Source organism: Neofelis nebulosa, chromosome 16 (genome assembly GCF_028018385.1).
Source record: "Neofelis nebulosa isolate mNeoNeb1 chromosome 16, mNeoNeb1.pri, whole genome shotgun sequence".
Lineage (NCBI taxonomy): Eukaryota > Metazoa > Chordata > Mammalia > Carnivora > Felidae > Neofelis > Neofelis nebulosa.
Genome location: NC_080797.1, coordinates 50,676,203 through 50,696,813, shown reverse-complemented (window position 1 = coordinate 50,696,813; position 20,611 = coordinate 50,676,203). Strand labels below are relative to the sequence as shown.

At 36.7% G+C, this 20,611-nt stretch overlaps 1 protein-coding gene across 2 annotated transcripts in view; it reads right to left on the bottom strand.

The window, feature by feature from the left end:
• The window catches only part of USP32 (ubiquitin specific peptidase 32), a 250,843-nt gene that overhangs the window by 12,956 nt on the left and 217,276 nt on the right, over window positions 1–20,611 (bottom strand). For both annotated transcript variants that reach the window (XM_058705725.1, XM_058705726.1), the window contains exons 22-29: window positions 20,435–20,608; window positions 19,536–19,710; window positions 18,703–18,854; window positions 17,369–17,480; window positions 15,830–16,041; window positions 9,324–9,508; window positions 4,931–5,017; window positions 3,878–3,998 (exon numbers count right to left, since the gene is read on the bottom strand). In XM_058705725.1, the coding sequence (XP_058561708.1) occupies window positions 3,878–3,998; window positions 4,931–5,017; window positions 9,324–9,508; window positions 15,830–16,041; window positions 17,369–17,480; window positions 18,703–18,854; window positions 19,536–19,710; window positions 20,435–20,608 (1,218 nt within the window). The remainder of the gene's footprint in view (window positions 1–3,877; window positions 3,999–4,930; window positions 5,018–9,323; window positions 9,509–15,829; window positions 16,042–17,368; window positions 17,481–18,702; window positions 18,855–19,535; window positions 19,711–20,434; window positions 20,609–20,611) is intronic.

Here is a 20,611-nt window from a genome sequence, read left to right as displayed (position 1 = left end):
AATTTCATATATTAAAAAATAAATAAATAAATAAATAAATAAACTAAAAAAAATAAATAAATTAAAAAAAAAAAAAAAAAAAAAAAAAAGAAATTGTGGTTTATATACACAATGGAGTACTATGTGGCAATGAGAAAGAATGAAATATGGCCCTTTGTAGCAACATGGATGGAACTGGAGAGTGTGATGCTAAGTGAAATAAGCCATACAGAGAAAGACAGATACCATATGTGTTCACTCTTATGTGGATCCTGAGAAACAACAGAAACCCATGGGGGAGGGGAAGGAAAAAAAAAAGAAAAAAAAAGAGGTTAGAGTGGGAGAGAGAGCTAAAGCATAAGAGACTCTTAAAAACTGAGAACAAACTGAGGGTTGATGGGGGGTGGGAGGGAGGGGAGGGTAGGTGATGGGTACTGAAGAGGGCATCTTTTGAGATGAGCACTGGGTGTTGTATGGAAACCAATTTGACAATAAATTTCATATAATAAAAAAAATAAGAAAATAAAAAAATAAAAAAATAAAAAATTTGAGATAATCAGGAAAAAAAGAAAAAGAAAAAGAAAAAGAAAAAGAAAAAGAAAAAGAAAAAGAAAAAGAAAACCAAAGGTGGAGGCATCACAATACCAGACTTCAAGTTGTATTACAAAGCTGTAATCATCTAGACAGTATAGTACTGGCACAAAAACAGACACTCAGATCAATGGAACAGAATGGAGAACCCAGAAATAGACCCACAAATGTATGGGCAACTAATCTTTGACAAAGCAGGAAAGAATATCCAATGGAATAAAGACAGTCTCTTCAGTAAGTGGTGCTGGAAAACTGCACAGCGACATACAGAAAAATGAACCTGGACCACTTTCTTACACCATACACAAAAATAAACTCAAAATGGACGAAAGACATAAACATAAGACAGGAAGCCATCAAAATGCTAGAGGAGAAAGCAGGCAAAAACCTCGTAGACCTCAGCCGCAGCAATTTCTTACTCAACAGGTCTCCAGAGGCAAGGGAAACAAAAGCAAAAATGAACTATTGGGACTCGTCAAAACAAAAAGCAAAAAACAAAAAACTTCTGCCCGGCGAAGGAAACATTCAGCAAAACTAAAAGGCAACTGACAGAATGGGAGAGGATATTTGCAAATGACATATCAGATAAAGGATTAGTATCCAAAGCCTATAAAGAACTTATCAAACTCAACACCCAAAAAACAAATAATCCAGTGAAGAAATGGGCAAAAGACATGAATAGACCCTTTTTCAAAGAAGACATCCACATGGGTCACAGACACATGCAAAAATGCTCAACATCAAAAAACAAAACAAAACAAAACCCCAAAAAACAAAAAAAACCCACAAAAAATTTAAAAAAAAAATTAAAAAACAAGAAGGGGCAACCTGGGTGGCTCAGTCGGTTGAGCGTCCAACTTCGGCTCAGGCCATGATCTCACAGCTCAGAGCCTGAAGTCTGCTTCGGACTCTGTGTCTCCCTCTCTCTCTGCCCCGCCCCCCCCCCCCCCCCCCCGGCCCTGCTCTGTCTCTCTCTGTCAAAAATAAATAAACATTAAAAAAATAAAAATAAAAAATGCTCCACATCACTCATCATCAGGGAAATACAAGTCAAAATCACAATGAGATATCACCTCACACTTGTCACAGTGGCTAACATTAACAACTCAGGCAACAACAAATGTTGGAGAGGATGCTGAGAAAGAGGATCTCTTTTGCACTGCTGGTGGGAATGCAACCTGGTGCAGCCATTCCGGAAAACAGTTTGTGGAGGTTCCTCAAAAAATTAAAAATAGAACTACCTACAACCCAGCAATTGCAATAGTAGGTATTTATCCAAGGGATACAGGTATGCTGTTTCAAAGGGGCATATGCACCCCAATGTTTATAACAAACAGCACTACTGACCATAGCCAAAGTATGGAAAGAGACCAAATGTCCATTGATGGATGAATGGTATATATTCTTCCATCTTCAGATGGAAGATGTGGTATATATTTATACACATTTGCAACTATGTGGATGGAACTAGAGGGTATTATGCCAAGCGAAATTAGAGAAAGACAAATATCATGACTTCACTCATAAGGAATTTAAGATGCAAAACAGATGAAGATAAGGGAAGGGAAGCAAAAATAATATAAAAACAGGGAGGGGACAAAACAGAAGAGACTCATAAATCCAGAGAACAAACAGAGGGTTGCTGGCAGGGTTGGTGGGGGGGGGGGGGGGGGGGGAAGGGATGGGCTAAATGGGTAAGGGGCATTAAGGATTCTACTCCTGAAATCATTGTTGTGCTATATATGCTAACTAACTTGGATGTAAATTAAAAAATAAATAAAAAACCAAACGAAGCCATCACATCGTTAAGTATCATGGAAATCATGGTAAAAACTCCTGGTAATCATCATTTTCAATGACTGCATAATATTTTTTTTTTAATTTTTTTTTTTTCAACTTTTTAAATTTATTTTTGGGACAGAGAGAGACAGAGCATGAGCGGGGGAGGGGCAGAGAGAGAGGGAGACACAGAATCGGAAACAGGCTCCAGGCTCCGAGCCATCAGCCCAGAGCCTGATGCGGGGCTCGAACTCACAGACCGCGAGATTGTGACCTGGCTGATAGTCGGACGCTTAACCGACTGCGCCACCCAGGCGCCCCTCAATGACTGCATAATATTTTATCAAGTTTATATATTATGCTTTATTTAACCAATCTTCTAATGTGGGACAAATACAAGTTGTGTCTAATTTTTTTAGTGTTCTAAAAAATGCTATGATGATTATTTGTCAGCATTAAAGTATTTCCCTAGAATAAATTCCTGGAAGGGAAATTACTGGAATAAACAACATAAAATATATGGGTAATAATGTCAATTTTGAACCAAGGTAATCACTTTGTCTACGTGACTCACTAAGCACATGCAGAAACCACAGGTAGGAAGAGAAATTTAGTAGGAAGAAATTAGTCATGTGGCCACAGTCCCCACCAAAGCAGGATATCTCAATAGCAAGTTGGTTTCCATGGTATCCTAAGAGCATCACTGAAAGTGGAAATGGGGTGAGATTTAACAGGTCACGTAGGCCCTTCTTTCTATAAGCAGGATGTCCTCCAGAGCTTTTCAGATCATACACTGGAAATTTCCATCAAGAGCCACATAAATGCAAAAGCAACTACAATTCTTCATGTAACTAAAAAAAAAAAAAAAATCCGTTGATTCTGTTGCTTTTATTTCTCCATCAGATTCATCATATCTCTATCCACCAACTATCTAGCCAATCTATCCTTCAACAATATTTGGCAAATATTTTTATTGTTAGTATGGAGTTATTAGTCTTTTTGAAGTAACATTTTCAAAATGTAAAAACTGTTTTCCCAGTAGAGGAATGCTAAGTGTGAAGGAATAGCCATTGAGATACATTCTTAGGTGCCCAGTCTTAAAACATTCAATCTTTCCTTTAATTTTTCTGATCACTATGCCCAGTAAGCAGCTGTAGCCCTGGGATGCCTTCGAGCTAAGTTACAGTGTTACTAAATGCTGCAGATGTAATAATAATTAATAAATAGGCAAAGAGGTATTTATTGCTTGGAGGCCAAACAATATAATGTCTTAGTCATACCCAGAATTTCGAGATTTACTTATTAGTGGTGTTTTTTGAAATGTAATGTCCCAATACAAGTAACTCTGTAAGTGGGAAAACTGAAACATCCATGTAATCATGTCAATATACTAAGTGGCTTAGAGAATACCAATGAATGTTTTTCTGATTGTATTTAGATCACCTAAAACAGAAATGTCACAATACAGTTAAACTGGGAAAATTTTACTTATGAAAACTACCATCTTATGGTGGCCTTGAGTACTTACCCTTTCCTGTGATGTTTGATAGCGGAGGTGAAGAGCTGTGGGGTCCCAATCTACAGCAATATAGGCATTTCCAATGAAAGCTCTGTCTTCTCCACAATCAATTTTACAGCCTCTGCAAAATCTAAAGGGACGAAAATGATCTACTAAGGAATGAATAATTATGAAAGAATCAACATTTTCTTTATCAGAAATATTTTCTCTTTCTACTTCTCCACTTTCTTGGGTTCAGAATCTGTCATGGGCCTCTAACTTAAGACTGATAAATGTATGAATATGTATTAGTAATTATTTTTATTTCAGGGAAGCATGCTCATTACTTCTCAAGTCTTTGGTTTTTCAAAGCACTTGATAACCATTTGTTAATCCACATGAATGTGTGGACTTTATGCAAGATAAATGACGCGGGGATTGGATATTTGAGATAATATACCTCTAAGAAAATTCTAAATTTAGTCATTTAATACTCTGAGGAAGGACAATTCATCTGATATAACAATGCCTATTTCCTTGTTTGTAAAGTGGCACATTAAATAAATGTTTGTAAAAATTTATGGGAAGGGAAGGACCATGACAAAGCCATGATTTCAATGCCTATTTAGATTCCACTTGCTAAGTCTATTATAGTTCTCTGAAGGTTGTTGACTTTAGCACTCAGATATTTCGCAAGCTGCAACAATACTGACCAATCAGTCTCCATAATTCTTCTAAAAGTCAAAAACAGACTTCCACGAAGTCTAGTAAGTAGACTATGTTCTACTGGGCTCAGAATGCTAAACTGATTTATATATAAGGAGCAGAAGGTATAAAATAATAAATGTTAATCATAAACTATGAATTTAATGAGGATCACAGAGTTTACAAAACCAGCTAAGGCTCAAGAGCAAAACTTAGCTATGGACCACATAAGAAAAAGATGAATCAACAATTGCGATGTTTATTTCAAGCTTCTTATTATTTAGTATTACTTCTAAAAACTGGAAACCTTATGCAAAAGGTATAATATCTGAAGCTGCAATGCTACTAAAATTTTTCTTTTGCATAAGATTACTTTACCTATACCATGGGCACCAAGCACAGGAGTTCCCATCTTTCTGCACAACTCGTAGAGTGAAGGGATACTGATAGCCCATACTGTCATCACTGAAACAGAACATAAACCAAAGAGTATAAAAACATTTTTTAAAAATTTGTTTTATTTTTTATTTTTTTAAATTTACATCCAAATTAGTTAGCATATAGTGCAACAATTTCAGAAGTAGATTCCTTAGTGCCCCTTTACCCATTTAGCGCACCCCCCCCCACAATCCTCAGTTTGTTCTCCATATTTATGAGTCTCTTCTGTTTTGTCCCCCTCCCTGTTTTTATATTATTTTTGTTTCCCTTCCTTTATGTTCATCTGTTTTGTCTCTTAAAGTCCTCATATGAGTGAAGTCATATGATTTTTGTCTTTCTCTAATTGACCAGTTCCATTCATGTAGTTGCAAATGGCAAGATTTCATTCTTTTTGATTGCCGAGTAATACTCAGTTGTGTATACATATAAACCACATCTTCTTTATCCATTCATCCATCAATAGACATTTGGGCTCTTTCCATACTTTGGCTATTATTGATAGTGCTGCTATAAACATGGTGGGGGGCATGTGTCCCTTCGAAACGGCACGCCTGTATCCCTTGGATAAATGCCTAGCAGCGCAATTGCTGGGTTGTAGGGTAGTTCTATTTTTAGTTTTTTGAGGAACCTCTATACTGTTTTCCAGAGTGGCTGCACCAACTTCCATTCCCATAAAAAACATTTCTATTTGAGGTCTCAACTCCTTTTCATTTTTTTCTTGAAGTAACCCTAGGAAGGGGTATCTGTCAGAGCAGTATGCTCATGGTTGACAGTTCAATGCTAGTTATTTTAACCCATTAGCAGCAGCCCTGTACCAACCCCACTCAGGGCTCCCATGTTGTATCCCTGTTACAGAAGGTAGACAGACTAGACTGCCAGATGTCTCTAAGAGAGGCCATGTGGTCCACACAAAATTTTAAGATAAGCTAATAACCTTATAAGCTAATAAGCTAATCATGAAATCAACTACCAATTATCCTTCAGCCCTAATTCTATCACAAGATTTAATTCACATTAAACTAAAATAATTAGACCTTTCCATGACAAGAACATTGCCACAGCCCAGAAAGCCGAAAGATCATAATGGTTTTTAGAAGAGCGGACTATATATAATATATATATATATATAAAATATATATGTATAATAATATATATAATATATATTATATATATAATATATATTATATATATTATATATATATATAAAATATATATTTATATTTACATATTTCCTTTTTTTTTTGTTTAAGTAATCTCTACATCCAATGTGGGGCTCAAACTTACCACCCTGAGATCAAGAGTCACATGTTTTTCCAACCGAGCCAGTCAGGCACCCCAGAAGTGTTCTTTGATCAGAATCCTGATGTGGTACACTGTGAGGCACCCTTTTCCCTGCCTTAACTACTCAAAGCTATAAGCTACCTAACATTTTTAGAGTAATGTCTTTTAACTGCAAGACAGCCTTGATTCTCCCACTTAAACAAGTATTTTTCTTCATCCTTGCCCCAATAAGAAGCAATGCAAGACACCACATTTGGCAATTGGTAGTAGCTGTTACATGGTGGCTAAAGGTAATGAAACCATGATAAGGACTTTGCCACCTCCAAAACGTTCAGTTCCAAATATCCTACTTTGCAATAGCTACCTCCTAACTTTTTAAATCGCTTATTCAAGTATCACTACTCTAACAATTCTTTGACCAAAGAGAAATTTCTAATTACTGCTCTCAAATCCTCACTTTCCTCCTTATCCACTGTCGCTCAAAATAATCTTTTATATAGATCCTCGATTCCAGGAATTTGTCCATCTAATCTAAACATTCAAGTTTACTGACATTAACACTCACAAAAATAGAGAACTGTACAATGAACCCCCATGTATTGGTCACCCAACTATAATCATCATCAACCCTCAGCCACTTTTAATTCACCTATACCCTTAACCTAGCTCTATAGATTCTTTCATTCCATTAAAAAAAATGGGAAAATATACATAAAATTTACCATTCAACTTTTTTTTAAAAGTAGGCTTCAAGAACAGTGTGGAGCCAAACATGGGGATTGAACTCACAACCATGAGATCAAGACCTGAGCTGAGATCAAGAGTCAGACGCTTAAGCAAATGAGCCACCCAGGCACCTGTACCATTTAACCATTTTTAAGTATACAATTCAGTGGCATTAAAGGCATTCACAATGCTGTCTGTGCAACCATCACCACCATCCATCTCCAGAATTTTTTCATCTTCCCAAACAGAAACTCTGTACCATTAAGCAATAATAATACTCCTTTCCTCCCAAACCCTAGTAACCTCTAATCTAATTTCTGTCTATGAATTTGCCTACTCAAAATGTCTCATAAAAGTGAAATCATACAGTATTTATCCTTTTGTATCTGGCTTATTTCACTTAGTATAATGTTTTCAAGGTTCAACCATGTTGTAGTGTGTATCAGAACTTCATTCCTTTTTATGGCTGACAAATACTCCACTGTATGTACATACCACAGTTTATCCATTTGTCTGCTGATGGACATTTGGGTTGTTTCCACCTCTTGGCTATTGTGACCCACTAGATTATTTTGAAGGAAATCAGAGGCATTTTATCATTTTCATTCATAAATATTTCATTGTGTTATCTCTAAAAGACTCTTACTATCTTTTTTATTGCCTGTAGGACTATTTTCTCTTTATTCTAACCTCCATGCCTTCATCTATACCATTCCATCTATACTAAAATAGCTTTTGCAAAGGTCACCAAAGACTGCCATTTTATCAATTCCAGTGGTCAGTTCCCAGGCCTCTTCTTACTAAATCTCTCTGTAGCATTTGAAACTGATCCTTTAAACACTTCTTCACTTCTGGGACACCACTCACTCCTAATTTTCTTCTTTCGTCACTGGCTGCTTCTTCTCAATCTCCTTTTTTGTCATTTTTCAACCTCTAAATGTTGAAATGCATCAGGAATTACATGGGGGGGGGGTGTCTTCTCTATCTCTTACTCTCTAAATGTTATCATCTGGTCTCAGGGATTTAAATACCAACTATTTGTGATGACACCTATATTTTTATATCTCCAACAAAGAACACTAAAGTCTATATCCCACTTAAAAATATAACATACATGTTGAATTTAACTTGATTCCTGTCATCTCTTGCTCAAACCTACTCCTTCCTCAGTTTTCCTCACATTAAATGTTACCACCATTCACAAATAATTGCTCAGGCTGATAACCAAACTTGGGTTCCTCTTTCCCTCATACTCCATATCCAATTCATTAGCAAGCCCAGGGAAAAGTCCTCATCTGGAAGTTCTTCAATTTAATCGCACTTTCACTTCAAATTTAATCTTGCCCTATTGTCATTTTTACTTAACACGACATTTCTCAACTAAATTGCTTATTATTTGCAGTTTTCCTTTAAGATTTATTCTTTTTTCTTAAATTACTTTTTTTTTTTTTTAATTTGAGGGAGAGAGAGAGACAGAAGGAGAGAGAGAGAACCTTAAGCAAGCTCCGCACTCAGCAAAGAGCCTGACGTGGGGCTTGATCCACAATCCTGGGATTATGACTTGAGCCAAAATCAAGAGTCAGACACTTAACAGACTGAGCCATGCAGGTGGCCCTCCATGTTAAACTAACAAGGCATGGAAACAATCCAACTGAATCATTTGTTATGGTATGGGGGTTTTTCAGAGTTCATGTATAGAAATGTACATGACTGTTTCCATTCTGCATTCCAGCAAGTTGAGAGGATACAAACTCCCTGGTGAATTTATACTCCCTAGTTTTGCAATAACAGAAGTCAAGGATAATACCTGAAGCATTTAAAGCATTAGCAGGAGGGACTTCAGGTAAGAGAGTACAGAATGAAAGGATTATTAGACACTAGAATGTCTAGGTCATGAAAGGAAGTTGTACAGTCTCTCCTACTCAACAAATCAAACCACATGGTTGAATTTTATATGCTTTCTGGATGGCTCTTCAAAGAGTGATTAACTTAACATGGAATGTGTCCTATATATTACATAGAATTCATATAAATTCTTCTTCTTTTTAAAAATTTTTTTTTTTAACGTTTATTCATTTTTGAGACAGAGAGAGACAGAGCATGAACAGGGGAGGAGCAGAGAGAGAGGGGGACACAGAATCGGAAGCAGGCTCCAGGCTCTGAGCCATCAGCCCAGAGCCCGACGCGGGGCTCGAACTCACGGACCGCGAGATCGTGACCTGAGCCGAAGTTGGACGCTTAACCGACCAAGCCACCTAGGCGCCCCTAAATTCTTCTTCTTGAGTTTGGAAACCACCTGTCCAGGCTTATCGCCCTCTCAACTCACCAATCCTGAGCATGGTTACTGGCTTCCTGAGGTGGGAGTGGGCTGGCTAATCGAGACACCTGAATCCAGACCGCATCATACAGGTCCTTCTTCCGGGTATGCACAGTACATGGAACAATCAGTGGCATTCCAAAGAGGCTGGGGCGATTCTTCTGAGATGAAAGGAAATACAGTTCTGTCCTCATCTGTATGTACAAACAAGAGAAGAAAGGGCTGAGAAGACAGGCCTTTGATTCCTCCCTTTCATTCTAAGAGCCAATAACAGGCAACAGTATCATTTTCAAAGTAGCCCCTACCACACTTCTCTTTATTTTTAAAACCACGTTTAATTAATATAGAGAATATGGTTATTTAGAGTGGAAGGTTGAAGATTGAAGTATTGCCAGTTTTAGAATTGCTATCAAACTTTTCAGCATTTAGTATTTTCAAACTAGTTTTCTCTGATAAATATTTCTCACACACACAGAACCACATGTAAAAACTAGTAATAGTTTCCCAACTCAAGGTTTTTAAAAGCACTTAAAATCACTTCTCTAGAAAGGATGCCAGTAAACCAAACTGCCTCAAAACACAATTTTCTAATAAGGTGTTGACAGCTGTTGTTAGAGCAGCAATTCCTAAACTGTTGGGAAGATATGAAACCCAGCCATTTAATGTTATAACAACTTATGCACCTTCCTAAAAGTAGCTGAGCTGACTTTAGTCTTTTTTGTTTTTTTTAATTACGTAATAGAATAAAAGTAAAGTAAACTTTAAAAATATTTGCTTTTAGTATGTTAAGAAGATTCCTTAATATAGAGATACTGCACAGAAGTAGCTTGGAAATGGCTGTTTAATAAAACAAAAGTTTAGTATAATAAAAGGTTGACTGCAATTCAGGATTACTCAAAAAACTGCTGAGCACTTGGACATTTAATTCTTTAAGTGTGGTCTTTGTGTAGTAGTTAGAGAAGCTAAATCAACAACTTACAAACTCACCAACAGTTAGCTAGTTTCTTAAAGACTTCTATTTCAGATTCTCAAGCATTTTATCTTCCCATTATTCATTTTTTAAATTAAACCCTTTTTTTTTAAAGATCTTATTTTTAAGTAATCTCTACACCCAACATGGGGCTCAAACTTACAACCATGAGATCAAGAGTTGCATGCTCTACCAACTGAGCTAGCCAGGCACCCCTTGCATTATTCATTTAAGCTTAGCTAAATACATGATTCTAAGACTGTATTTCATGTGCTGATGTTCTTATAAGACTCACAGTTGATACGTGGACAGAATTCAGAATAACTATTTTTCAAAAACCTAAAAACAGGGGCACATGGGTAGCTCAATCAGTTGAGCATCTTACTCTTGATTTCAGCTCAGGTCGTGATCTTGTGGTCATGAGATCAAGCCCTGCATCAGGCTCTGTGCTGGATGTGGAGCCTGTTTAAGATTCTCTCTCTCCCTCTCCTTCTGCCCCCCACCCCTGTGTGCACACTCTCTCTCTAAAAAAAACAAACAACCAATAAAACAAAAATCTAAAAATATAGGTTAATTCTTCTCTCCTTAAACTTCTACTGTTCTTCCACTCTCTCAGCAGATGACTTATTTTACTAAATAAATGAGATCATCTAAGCAATGACCTCTTCATGCCTCAGTGTAGCTCTTTTCTAAACCCACAAAAAATTTTCATCCTCTTGAAGGTAACTTCTCCCAGTAGCACTGGGAGATACTACTCAGTTCCTCATGGGAATAACACTCCCAGCTTTCCTATACCAGAAATCCTCCTTTTGCTCTCTCCTAACAACTTTTCCTCCCAGCTGGAAAAACTCATTTGGCCCAACTGGTCAAAGGAGTTTTGCTGCATTTCTTTACTTGGTTATACTGCAAAACTTCAATTTTCACTCTTTTGATTTCTCTGGTCCATGTAAACCACTTCTTTCTTTTTTCCTTTAAATTGACTTTTCCTTTATTTATCGCATCAATACCGTTTTCCCATTTCTCTATTTTCTGAATATTCTTGCCTAGGTTGCCTTGTCTCATTCTTATTCATCTTTTACCTTGTAGAAAGGAGGAGACAAAAAATAAACTACTTTCAAAGTAATTCAATCATGAGATCAGAAAGGTCTGAAAGAAGGTGGCAATAAAAATGAAGAAATGGTAAATTCAAGTAGTATTTTAAAATAAGATATTAAGGGGATGGGGCCCCCGGGTGGCTCAGTTGGTTAAGCATCCGATTTCGGCTCAGGTCATGATCTCACAGTTCGTTGAGTTCAAGCCCTGCGTTGGGCTCTGTACTGGACAGCTCAGAGCCTGGAGCCTGCTTCGGATTCTGTGTCTCCCTTCCACTCTGCCCCTCCCCAACTTGTGCTCTTTCTCTCAAAAATGAAAGAATAAACTTAAAAAAAAAGAAAAGAAATTAAGGGTTGCCTGGATGGCTCAGCTTGTTGACTGTCGGACTTCAGCTCAGGTCATGATCTCATGGTTTGTGAGTTCAAGCCCCCATATCAGGCTCTGCTGTCAGCACAGAGCCCACTTAGGATCCTCTCTTCTCCTCTCTCTCTGCCACTACACCACTCGTGCTCTCTCTTTCTCTCAAAAAATACATTGTTTTAAAAAAAAAGAAGAAGAAATTAAAGGGCATAGTGATATACTGAATATAGGGTTTTAGAAGAAAAGGGGAGAAAAAAATCTAAGGATACTCTCAGCCTTTAGCTTTTAGATGGAAGAATGGTGTTGCCTTTCACAGAAATAATAGGAAAAGGGACTTGACTTGAGACAGACAGATGGTAAAATCAATTTTAGGTATTCCTAAAGCACCTGCCTAGATCATGAAAGAAACTGGAAATCGATAACTGGTTAAAAGGTGAAAATTAAGAGTTGACAATGTGGCTTTATGGTCTAATAATTACAAAAAAACTGTATATAATGCTTTAGCACTTACCAAGTGCTCTATAAAACATATTCATGAAAATTCAAGAGAGTGGTTTTCCAAGACTTTTTAAAAAGTACATGAGAATTCTTAATTTATGATCTGATAATACTTGGTTAAAAAAAAAGAGAGAGACATAGGGAAATGCTGATGGGAGTAGTTGGAGCTGTACTTACAGCCAATACCAAGTACAAATGGATGCCTTAATTCTCTATCCACTCATATAATCCCATACAATCCTGTCTAGAACGTGGCCCATAGAACGTCATCTACGTTGTCAGGTGCTCACTTTAAGTCATGAGTTATTAATTCAAAAGGGTAGACAAGTACATTTTAAAGAATTATCACAAAGCAAATAGCTGTATAATCACTAGTCAAGACAGAATACAGCTAGCACTCCAAAAGCCTCCCTCTGCTTCCTCCCAATCACAATTTCTTCCTTCCTTCAAAAGTTCAGTTTTTCTAATTTTATGGTAATCACTTCCTTGCTTTTTCTTTATAGTTTCATAGGCTATGCATAAAAACAGTAAATTTCATTTTCCCTGTTTTTAAAGTTTTTATTTATAAAAAGAATCATATGTCTTATATTTCTTTTGTGTCTGGCTTCTTTTCCACATTACGTTTATGAAATTCATTTATGTTGGGTACAACTCTAAATTCATTCATTTTCATTGCTGTAGAATATTCTATCATATGAATGTCTCAACTTCCTTATCCTTTTTCTACTACTAATGGACATTTAATGTTTTTATTTTTTGTTTTCAGCTTTGGGCGATTACAGATAATGCTGCTAATGCTAATGCTGCTGAATGAATATTCTTGTACATATCTCCTGATACACACGTCTGTTTGGTAGATGCTTAAAAAGGAGAATTGCTTACCTTTAACTAGAAAACTACTTTCCAAAAGAGCTGTATTAACTTATACTCTTATTAGCAGTGTATGAGAGTTCTTTTGCTCAAATATCCTCATCATCACTGTTAATCAGTTTAAGCTGCTCTGGTGGGTGTGCGGTGATATGCTAATGGAGCTTTAATTTGTATTTCCCTGGTTAGTAGTCTGGCTGATCACTTTTTCATATGGTTACTGGCTATTTGTATATCCTTTCTGTGAAGTGCTTATTTAAAATTAACCATTTTTTATTCAAAAAAATTTTTTATTTGAGAAAGAGAGAGACAGAATAAGCAGGGAAGAGGGGCAGAAGGAGAGAGAATCTTTAGCAGGCTCACACTCAGCACAGAGCTGAGGCTCAACTGTGGGGCTCAATCCCACAACCCTGGGATCATGACCTGAGCCAAAATCAAGAGTCAGATACCCAACTGACTGAGCCACCCAGCGCCTTGAATTGTTTTTTAATGATTTATATGAGTTCTTTATATTTTCTAGATTGAGTCTTTTTGTGGTTATAGGAGTGGCAGACATCTTTGACTCCAAGGCTTGCCTTTCTATGCAATGGCATCTTTTGATGGAACTAAAGTTCTTAATTTTAATGATGTCCAATTTATTAATCTTTTCCTTTATGGTTAGTGCTTTTTGTGTCCTATTTAAGTAGTCTTTTCCTACATCAAGGTCATGAATGTATTCACCTATTATCTTCTAGGAGCTGTTTTATTGTTTTGCTTTCATATTTAGTTCTGTAGTCCACCTGGAATTGAACATTATGTGGTAAGAGGTAGGTGTCAAGTTTCCTATGGCTATTCAATTATCTCAGCACCATTTACCAAGAAAATTGTCTTTCTCTCACTGCTCTGCAATGCTATCTTTGTTATAACTCAAATGTTCATACATTTGTGAATCTGTCTCTGGGTTCTCTATTCTAAACCACTGTTAACTACTTGTCTTTTCTCATACCAATATCACAATGTCTTAAGTACTTAAGTGTTATAAAATAATTGTAATATCTTGTAGCTCAATTCGTCATGCTTTACTCTTCTTCAAGAGCGTCTTGGTTATTCCAGTGCTTTGTATTTCCACATTTTTTTTTAATTTTAATTTTTTACTTTTTTTTATTAAAAAATTTTTTTTTTAAATTTAGTTTGAGAGAGAGAGAGAGCAGAGGAGGGGCAGAGAGAGAAGGAAAGAGAGAATCCCAGGCAGGCTCTGTGCTGTCAGCACAGAGCCCGATGCAGGGCTCGAACTCATGAACCATGAGATCATGACCTGAGCCAAAACCAAGAGTCAGACGCTTAACCAACTAAGCCACCCAGTGCCCCCGCACCCTGTTTGTTTAAGTTTCGTTATTTTGATAGAGCACAGGAGGGGCAGAGAGAGAGAATAATTTTTTTACTTTTTAAGTAAGCTCTGTGCCCAACAGGGCTTGAACTTATGACCTCAAGATCAAGAGTCCCATACTCAACTGAATGAGCTAGCAGAGGTGCCCCTCTGCTTCCACATTTTAGCATCAGCTTATCAAGTTTACATACACGAGCATACATACATATAGTAAGCAATTTATATTGGGATTGTGCACTGAATCTGTAGATGAGTTTGTGAAGAACTCAGATCTTTGAAATATCTGGTCTTCTAATCCATGAACATGGTCTATTTCCCTCAAATATTTATTTGAGTCTTCTTTAATTTTTATCAATATTTTTATTGCTTTCCATATAGATACCTTGTGTATCTGTTGCAGTTTATTTCTAGGTACTTAAATCTAATGACAAGGGCTATCAGTAAATCTCACTAGTGAATAGCAGAGGGAGAAGCAGAAGATCATGTAAAGATAGAGGCAGAGATTGGAGTTATGAGATAAGAAATGCCTATGGAAGTTGGAAGAGGCAAGGAAGGATTCTCCCCTAAAGCCTTTGGAGGGAGCACAGCCCTGGTGATTTCAGATGTCTTGAGAGACCTATAGAACTATGAAAGAATAAATTTCTGTTGTTTTAAGCCATGAAATTTGTGCTAATTTGTTACAGCAGTCCTAGGAAACAACTTGTTTTTACCCAAGAACGTTCCTGTTTCTCTCCAAAAAAACCAACCAACCAACCTCCAAATACATCTATGCTTACATAGCAGAGAAGATGTACATGCCTACATGAAAATATGAGAGACACAAACTTTTAAAAAGGAAGTAGTATTTGGATGTAGCAGCCATCCTGTTGCTGCTTAATATGAGTGAGGAATGACACTTCAAATTTTTAAAAAATGTTTATTCATTTTGTGTGTGTGTGTGTGTGTGTGTGTGTCTGTGTGTGTGTGTGTCTGTGTGCGTGCGTCTGTGTGTGTGTGTGTGTGAGAGAGAGAGAGAGAGAGAGAGCAAGTGGGGGAGGGGCAGAGAGAGAGGGAGACACAGAATCTAAAGCAGGCTCCAGGCTCTGAGCCATCAGCACAGAGCTGACACAGGCTTGAACCCACAAATTGTGAGATCATGACCTGAGCTGAGTCGGACACTTAAACGACTGAGCCACCCAGACGCCACTGAGGAATGGTATTTCATACAATGGCCAGCATGTGTGATACTAAATCCTGGCTCTGATCACTTACAATAACACCCTGAAAGTGAACACAATGAAGAGGCTTCAAAGACAGAAAGTGGCTATGTTTCACAAATGACATTGGTTAAGATGAGCAGTAAGTTGCCTAATTTAAACTAACCATTTTTCGGTGGACTGCAATGATGTAGCCTGTAAAGGAATTGTCAGGAAGAGATGGCATATGACCATTCACCATTCCATTTGTGAAGTTCTTCTCAGTTCCACATGGCACAACAGTGTTTGGCATTCCATTGGGTATAAACATTGGTCGGGGCAAGTCTCCATTGGTTGTTAGGGTCAACATTCCATTTGTAGATGGGGAAGAGGAGAAATCTACAAATTCATAGATAAGTACAGCATCATAAGCTTGTGGTGTTTTCATCTTTGCTCTTTTCTCAAATAATGTGGGGACCAAGACCACTGTAGTAGAGTCTCTTTTAGCAAAGGACAGGGAGAAATCACAGTTCAAATAATAATTCTGGACTGACTGGAAGATTTTAATTTCAGATTTTCCTTCTATAACTCACACTTAAGATGAAATGACAAAGCAAGAATAACTGCTGGAAGTAACTGCTTGGAAGTATAAGTAAAAAAAAAAAAAGTTGCTTTTCTTTTAGTTTTCTGAAAAGTAGAAGTAAAATTTTTGTAAGAATCTTTATCAGCATCATACTGTCACATACAAATAGTTCTGCCACTTGTTTTCTTTTCCCTCTCTACGAATTCATTTCTCTATTCCCCTAAATATGTTCAGTTGAAAACAACAGTCTCTAGCTAGATGTTCCTTTATTTTTTCATTTTAGTTTTTAAAAAAATATTTTTTAGATTAGTTTTAGATAAAGAGGAAAGTACAGATTTCGTATTTGTCCCCAAAAATGCAAAGCCTTCCTCATTAGCAACATCCCCCAACCAAAGTGATATATTTGTTACAAATGATGAAAGATGCCTTTTAAATTTAAATTATATTAAAAATGTATTTCTCTTAGTCTCAACAGTGCTCAACAGTCCATATGACTTGTGAATATTCTATTGGATGGAAAAGATTACAGAAAATTTCCATCATTGCAGACAGTTCTATTGAACAGTGATTATCTAAACAAAAAAGCAGTATTAAATCATCCATCAACCCACTATCAATACTCTACTAAGTGCCAACAAGAGGAGCCTCATTCTCTATGAGGCCCTTTATAGTCAGGAAATAAACCTAATTATAAGCAGTATGAAGAATAGACCAACAATGTTAATGGTCAAAAAGATTTAATTGATAACCATATCAAACCACATGCATATTAAACAGATTCTTTTTTTGTTATTTCCTACCCCCACTTAAATAGATTCTTTTTGTCATGTTTATTGTTTTATTCTCTGATAGTATATTATATATCTCTCACACCATTTGTTGCCATGTTAGTATCAGATAAAAGAATTAAGAGATCTGAATTCCAGTGGTAGACTTAGTTAAATAAGCATCTGCTTGTCACTTACATTGCCTGAATTTTAGGTTCCTCATCTAAAAAATGAGGAATCTGAGCCAAATGATCACCAAGGTTTCCATCAGTCTCCAAAATTCTTTTGCCTGAATATCCTTAGCCCAAATAAATATAAACCCTTAGGCCAATATTTAAAGCCGAAATAACGAGAAGGAGCTCTAGTTCTACTTTACCTGTCTGTGTTGGACTAGAAGCTGAAATTGGAGATCCAGGAATGGGAATTTCAAATGCACACAAAAATCCACTCACTGAGAGTCTCACTTTTTGGTTGTCTTGAGGGAAATTCTACAGAAAAAGAGGATGAGAAGGAGGAAATGTTTCATATAAAATGGAAAATCATTTGAAACAAACGTCTTAGATGGTTTCACGAATAAAACAAACAAAATGACTGAATAACTTTTCTCAAACAGCTAAAAGATGAAAGCTTGATAAACTGACTGAAAACTAACCTCACTGACAAAACATGTTATCCCATTCCATAGGAAAGAAGTTGTTTTGAATAGCTGATGGCTTAAGTTTTGTCCTTCATTTCAAGCATCTAAATCCCAAACCTCAGAGAGATCTTACCTTTGCATTACACATGAGAAAACATCAGTTGGGAGTCTGTTCAGAAAGCCCAAAGATGAATATGAATAATATCAATGGTAGGAGTTCAATTGAGGGTGGGCAATATATTATTTTATTAATTTTAATTTTTATTTATTTTTGTTTCAAGCTTTTACTTAAATCCTAGCTAGTTAATACATATATAGCGTAATATTAGTTCCAGGCAATGTATTTATTAAATTGCTTGCTTCTCCAGCTGGTATGCACGAAGAAGTGATTTATGTCAATTTGTCTTTGCTCTCTAACATCTTAGTGTGTTGAAAGGCCAGGTATATATATTCATAAATAAATAGTAAAAACATACATTTATAAATATGTAAAATACTTTAACCAAGGAAGAATTCCAGTAAGAGTGGTAATACAAAAACCTGTAAAGTGTAGCAGCAGTAGTCACTGGGGGAAACCTATACTGTAGTGATGTAGCTAGATTACTCCATACAGATAGCGCTAGGCTTATATTTCCCTTCTTTTAAAATGCCACTATCAGGGTACCTGGGTGGCTCAGTTGATTAAGTTAAGTGTCCATCTTCAGCTCAGGTCATGATTTCATGATCATGGGTTTAAGCCCCGCATCAGGCTCTGTGCTGACAGCTCCCTGGAGCCTGCTTTGGATTCTGTGTCTACCTCTCTTTCTGCCCCTTCCCTGCTTACTCTCTTGTCTCTGTCTCCCAAAAATGAATAAAAATGTTAAAAAAAAAATTTTTTTTAATGCCACTATCATTATTACTTCTTTATGCTGGTAGATACCCTTTTTAAAGTTTCAGGGATGGGAAACTGTTAAATTTTGTTCATTCTTTGTTGTGTTTTGATATCCCCTTCAGTCATTTAATAATTAATTGAGAAAACTGTGATCTTTAAAGGATGCAATCAAGGGTATCCTAGAAAGAATAATCAATATTACCTTTATGTTGGACCCATGTACTTCTGCAAGAAGGATCTGTTCTGATTTAAGTCCACAGAGATCGCTCAGCTGTTTTTTTAAACCTGTGTACTTTTCATCCATATTCAGTCGTAGTCCATATCGTACAGGGGTAGTACCATCCAGCTTAATAACTAGTAAAGAGAAAACATCTTTTAAGTATAATGCACATTTCACTGAAAGCTCTACCTGTGTGTGTGTGTGTGTGTGTGTGTGTGTCTGTGTGTGTGTGTGTGTGTCTTGGAAACAGCAAACGTTTCAGTCTAGAATTTTTATTTTACATGTAAACTACAACAGATGGTTGTATCATCAGGGATGATACTGAGTGAAATCATTATTTTTTGATGTTCATCTGATATAGAAGGGTGAGTGGTTTTGTAAGATTTTAAAGAGTTTCTGGCATGTTTGAAACTAACAGAGGTATCAATGGGCACAAGGCGTGGTCCCATGTTCCAGGGTCTGGAGTTCCTGCCTGAAATTACACTGTTGGATTATAACATGCTGACCAATTTTTATGATAATACATTATAATGTTTGTTTATTTGGGGGGGGGGGGGGCAGAGAGAGGGAGACACAGAATCCAAAGCAGGCTCCAGGCTCTGAGATGTCAGTACAGACCTTGATATGGGGCTCGAACCCATGAGCCATGAGATCATCCTGAGCCAAAGTCAGACACTTAACTGACTAAGCCACCTAGGGGCCCCTATGAGAATGCATTATAAAGAAATGACTATACTTAGAAATTCAAATTCAGGCTACCTGATCAATGTAGAAGACATTGAAGTTAAGTAGATTTTCAGAACTTTGTGACCTACCTGTTATTTCTAAGTGCATATAACTGTCCATTGGTAGTGGCAAAGACAAAAAATTGAAAGGGTCAAATCGGACACTTATATGCCCACACGTTTTGCATCTGACTTGGGACCTCAGCTGCCCATGGAACAAATCCACAACAATCGATCTATTCCTTCTCAGATGGTTGTCCCATGCCTAGCAAGGAAAAAGATCAGAGAGCTTTCTTTTTTCAAAATTCGAAAAATAATTATTTCTACATAAATTCAAATAAGTTGGTTAAATATTTTAGGTTTAAATGCCAAGAATATAACCCTCTGAAACTAATGTAACATTATGTCAACTATACTCCAAAAAAAAAAAAAAAAAGAACATAATCCTTAATCTTCATTTAAGATATAGAAACTTTCTGCCTGCAAATTTACAATTCAGATATGTAATTTAAAATGTACTGGCCTACTGAGATAGGAGAGAAAACCAGTTCTTGATTAGAATGTGATTCTTTCTGTTCAACCTAAATGATATTAAATTCAGATGGAAAATCCCATTTTTTTGTTCTTACCATGGTAACAATGATGAGAATTAAAGTTCTTTGTCCATTAAAGAGCAGATAAAACATACATATTCATCACTGTACACATCATTTTAGCAATTATGGGGACTCCTGAAGTTCTACTGAATAAGTCCTGCATCCTTTCCCATAAGTTTACAATGTAAAAAGGCAACATTTAAAATTTTTCATTAAAGATGCCTTGTTTTGGCATTACTGAACAAGAATCAAGCAGAGAAATATAAATTCTTTTACTTCCATAGTAAAATTTTGATCACAGAATAGTTTAGTTAGCATTCAACTTGTACAACACACATCTGTGGCCAGAACATTTTATCTATTGCTTACATTAGAAACTGAAAACTGACAAACCTCTGCAGCTACTTCCCAGTCTGGTCGGCCATCACTGTCCTTCAGTTCCACATAGGGCTTCTCATGGACTCGGTTAAGATCTTCATGGAGACCATCCAAGAGAAAAGCCAGAAGTTCTTGGGAGTCTTGTTGCTGGAACCCATTAAACCTGGGAGCATATTTTGCTATGGTCCACTA